Below are 5,098 nucleotides of genomic sequence, written 5' to 3' on the forward strand. Positions count from 1 at the left end.
ATTTTAAAAACGAAAAGATACTTTAAATGTAAAATTAAAACCGCCAGCAGGTGGAAGCAAGTCACTGTTAAGAAGTGAGTCGTTGCGATTGAACCGAATCATTTAAACGGTTGATACATTCAGGAACGAATCGCCGTCATGTTGCACAGAGACGCAAAACAGCGCTGTGGCTGTGTTTGGAATTTTTTGTTGGCAAAATAAAGCAAAAACAGGCAATATAGTGTCTAAAACGTAAGTCTCATAATATTACCTTCTTGTTTATTGAACTGTTGAATAAAATCACATTTGTAATCATGCTGATTTTAGAGGTGAAAACTGGCACTCTTCGTGTGATATTGACTAACTTTCTTTCTGTGGTATTTTTATGCACAATGGCGTATAGTCTTTCACAAAACATAGCTAACGTAGGGACATTATAACTAGCCACCATATTGATTTATTTACGTAAATATGTCCAGCGCTTTTTTTTTTTTTTAAACTAAACCTGGACTAAACGAAGCCTCGCCTCGATTATTTTTTGTATTCGAGTTACTCGAGGTATTCGAGGAACCGTTTCAGCCCTAGTATCTATCTATCTATAATAAGAGAAGCTACTGGAGTATACTAAAGTTTTGACTCTTGAAAGTAATCATGAGATCCTCCCATGAGGCTGCAGTTTCATTCCCAGCACAAGGCGTCATTAGGCAGCCACAATTTGCAGTTGATTTGGTTAAGGAGGGACACAGACAATTTAGCCCACTGGTCTCGTTCCTGGAGGGTAGAGAATACAATTGAATTGATTTCATCATATTATCATTCAGGAGCCACTGAAGATAGCAGTTCAGCAGAGAGAAGCAATCAACTAATGATCTCGGAAACTGAATGACACGGCATCTCTCCAACTCTGCAAAGGCTGCTATCTGTCAATGTGCTGCGGCGTGGAATTTTAAACCCTGCAAGTTTGAGGAGTAGATGAGTTTGAAGATTCTAGCACAGACACATTCCTACACGTAATACGGGATCATTGACAGTTCATCTCATATACAGTATTGTAAGCTATCACTTTGTCTTGCAGTTCTTCTCGCAGGTATTGAATAATAAAAATGTCATCCACTGATGCTGAACATTTCCATTCAACAGTGGGTACAATGTTCAATAATAACCACCTAGTTGAGTCTCTGGTCCCTCGGCCTTGATAATGAATATCGTCTGTATGAGTATTTTATGAATGCTGGGAGGAAACGCTTTTTGAAAAGCTATTCAGAAATCTTAATGCATTTTTACTGCAGAGATTTTTTTTTTTAATTAGCCAGAACCGCAGTAATATGACTCTTTTAAGTAATATTACATTTTTCAGATGGGCAATTTCATAGAAAACATGCAGGCTATTATCAAGTTATAGGATTTTTCAAATCTTAAGTGTTTGCTTCCATCCAGTGTTGATCAAATTAAATATATACAACTGAAACATTTTAATTTGTATGTTTTTTTTCTTTTAGCAATATTACAATTCCCAATGAAACGTATTAATCAGAAATGGCACTATAGTGACTTTTAGTATGTTACAAAAGAATCTGTTTCAAATAAATGCACTTTTTAAATTTTCTATTCTTTAAAGAATCTTTAAAACCAGTTCCCACAGAAATATTAAGCAGAATAAGAAAAGACTTGCTGTTTAAATTATTTCCAACATTCATAGTAATGGTTCCTTGAGCACCCTACCTGCATATTAGAATATTTGTTTATTTATTTTCCTCAGAAAAGCTTTGGGAAGGGTTGAATAGTTGAACTACACACTGAGCAGTCAATATTCTGATAAACTCAATCACCCATGCGGATGACGCATGACAGTTTGAACAAAAAACTCATCACAGCATAATTGTAGCCCAAACATTTTATTGAGACAGAGAGAAAAAGAGACACTAGGTTGGAGGGTGTTCCCGTCAGTTCTTCAGACCTCTATGAGTGTTTGGTTGTATTTCTTCATCTCTTGCTTGAAATAATCAGGCTGCTGTCACTGAGGCCGGTCCGTCTCCTCTCTCTCTCTCTCTCTCTCTCTCATTCCCTCTCTCCAAGGAAGCATACAGAAAACATCTTAATGCTGCTTCCTTCTGAAGGAACACCCTGGAAAAATGATAATGAAAAGAGAGATCATTATCAGAAACAACAGCTAAGCTCATTAACAACAGAAGCATGAATAACTCCACACAGTGCCCTCAAACATTTGGAAAGAAGCACGTGTCCTGTTTTTGTACTGCACACTTTTGCCTTTTCAAAGGTGTAGTGTTTTATTTCTGTGCCTCCAGTAGCAATAAAAATTAGGCTTTTTAAAACAGATTTCTAAAACACTATTGCCATTAGTTGAGACAAAAAGATCCCACATCCAACTCACACCATTCATTGGTTGAGACAATGCTCAAATAAATAGGTCTAATAAATCTCTAATAACCTACAAGTGGCTTATTTATAGTTGTCAATGCATATTACGCTGGGATAAAAGACATTAACATAAGACATTAACATTGACAACAACTACACTTCACCTTTAAATGGGCCAACGCAATTCTTTGCTTTCTGCAATTGAATATTTGCTTTTGCTAGCACAAAACCACACAAATTTCATTAGGATTCAACCAAATAAAACTCAAAGCAGCACCACCATGACCTCAATCATCCACCCAAATATCTATTAACATCACCTAACTATTAACATAACCTAAACTACAATTAACTGCAGACCTATGACAACAATGAATATAATATGAGTATTCAGAAACAATATCACGCACAACAAAAGCCCCGTAATCACGGACAGAGTCAGCTTTATAAAGAATGACTATGGAGTTTGGAAAAAAAATCAGCATCTAAACTCACAATAATGACTGCAAACGGTGTCAAGCTCAGTGAGAAATGATTTTAATCTGTCATTAATTGAAGTCAGAGCAAAATAATGTTTGCACCAGTCAGCATCTGCTAACTTAAAGTACTGTGTGTATAGTTCATTTCAACACCATTCACAATATAGTGCCAGTGTTAACCTACATGGCATCATCACAGACCTTCCAGCATCAAGAGTACAACTCAGTGTATGCCAAGTCACTCATTTCCATTCAAATGACTCCACTAAATTACAGTAATTCACAGTAAAATTACCACTCGAATCAGTCAACTAATAACAATGAGACCTCAAAGTCTGCATTTCAATTGGTCAACTTGGCTTATGCATAATTCCTTACATCCACAGCACATTTTTCAGGCATATGATCTGCTAAAACAGGCCTCTTGATATGATCATACAACAATAAATAATTTTAAAAAACCTTCTTATTCACACTATATTTTGACTTTTTTATTATTATTACTTTATTACTATTGCAAAAATACTATTGTACTATGAAATAAAAGAAAAAGTATTCAGATTATTTACAGAACAATAGTCAAATTAAAATAATATATATTGAAGCTACAGTATCAAATACATTTAAGATTTATTCAGGGCGTAGTATGAAATAAATGTATTTTAAATGCATTTCAAACTGCAGAAATTTTTCCTCCAATTCACACGGCCCATAAATCTCAGTGCAGAAAATATGGAAATTCATATAAATACTGAAAAATCACATTCCTGATTCTTATAAAGCAATGCTGAACCCATTTTTGTTTAAATACAGATCTACTACAGTTAACGTCAAACCTCATTTCACAACACAACATTAGTAGAATACAGAAACCCTCATAACCTCAATAACATGTGATAACTACCAAACTACATATCATTTGATTTTTCCATTTCACTGTTGCTCCTAAACACGTCTGAGTTTGAGTAAAAGCACAAACAAACCTTCTGTGAGCCGAGCTTTGCCTCCGGTGGGCTGACACAGCACAGTTGAGCAACCAACACAAAGCACGACTGTCTGCGCGTGGCTGAACACCGTTGTGATCTTATAACATCCTGAAAGACAAGAGAGACATGATTAAGAACATTCAGACACTGACCTGTCCAATTAACCAGAATCATGCGAAGGACACTCACCTGGACACTTGACATCCATGAAATAAGAATTGGGACACTGTACGAGACGCTTCTTCTTGTGCCTCCTCCTCTCCTCCTCAGGGGTCGGATGCAGCAAGTCTTTTGCGAGCTATTTACACAAATTACACGATTTTACATGAGAAAACTGCTATTAAACACCATTTGACCAGCAACTTCTCACAAACCCTGCATTAAAATATGGTGCGCTGCCTATCCAGGCAGCATTTTGGCCATTACAGTAGCATATGATGTTCAAAAATATTATCATTATATTTGTTCTGTGCGCCGCCATCTTGATGCAGAGCGCGACCGCACGCTACTGACCCACTCGAGACTTGACGCTGCTTTTTATGTTCATCTTCTAGTTCATGTGGCAACGCGCACGTTAAGGTCAACTATATGGATATATTCGTGAACGCGCTATGATATTTAGGTCTTAAAGTCATGTAATTGGTGTATATTGACATGTTTTTTCTCTCCGGTACTCACTGGCATGTTGGCGAAGATTAAGCCGCTGCCAGAAAGGAAGTTTCAGGCGGAAACAGACGAATATCATCGGACGAGCGCGGACGTGAGCGGAAGTGCAGCATCGGACGTAGATCGCGGACATGTTAGGAGAGGCAGATGAGGTCAGTAACAGTAATTTAAACTGGGGGGAAAGAGTTTTATCTTAGAAAAAATAGTTCTTTTGGCCAAGTTTCACATGCATAAATACATATGTGTCTGAAAATAAAAAAGTGACGAGAACAATATTTTGTTGTGTTTATTTAAAGGGGTCATATGATGCTGCTAAAAAGAACAGTATTTTTCTGTATTTGGTGTAATGAAATTTGTTTATGCGGCTTAAGGTTCAAAAAACACATTATTTTTACATTATTGTTTCTCCTCTATGCTCCGCTTTTCTGAAACGCGTCGATTTTTACAAAGCTCATCGGTCTGAAAAGCGAGGTGTGCTCTGATTGGCCAGCTATCCAGCGCGTTGTGATTGGCCGAATACCTCAAGCGTGTGACGGAAATGTTACGCCCCTTGCCATATTGTGATGATGCCCTGTCCGGCCGGAGCGATGATTCAAAAACATGTAGCAA

General features: G+C 37.2%; 1 protein-coding gene across 1 annotated transcript; it reads right to left on the reverse strand.

Moving 5' to 3' along the window:
• Positions 1-1,858: 1,858 nt before the first annotated feature.
• Positions 1,859-4,602, reverse strand: LOC107739493 (40S ribosomal protein S27-like). Its single transcript, XM_016551620.1, has 4 exons — positions 4,502-4,602; positions 4,013-4,121; positions 3,821-3,931; positions 1,859-2,103 (listed from the first exon to the last, which is right to left on the reverse strand). Exons 1-4 carry the CDS (start codon positions 4,505-4,507, stop codon positions 2,075-2,077), a joined length of 255 nt encoding a protein of 84 aa, XP_016407106.1. The 5' UTR covers positions 4,508-4,602; the 3' UTR covers positions 1,859-2,074.
• Between the last annotated feature and the right edge of the window lie 496 nt (positions 4,603-5,098).

The sequence above is a fragment of the Sinocyclocheilus rhinocerous genome, unplaced genomic scaffold (genome assembly GCF_001515625.1).
Source record: "Sinocyclocheilus rhinocerous isolate Xijiao unplaced genomic scaffold, SAMN03320098_v1.1 scaffold314, whole genome shotgun sequence".
NCBI lineage: Eukaryota > Metazoa > Chordata > Actinopteri > Cypriniformes > Cyprinidae > Sinocyclocheilus > Sinocyclocheilus rhinocerous.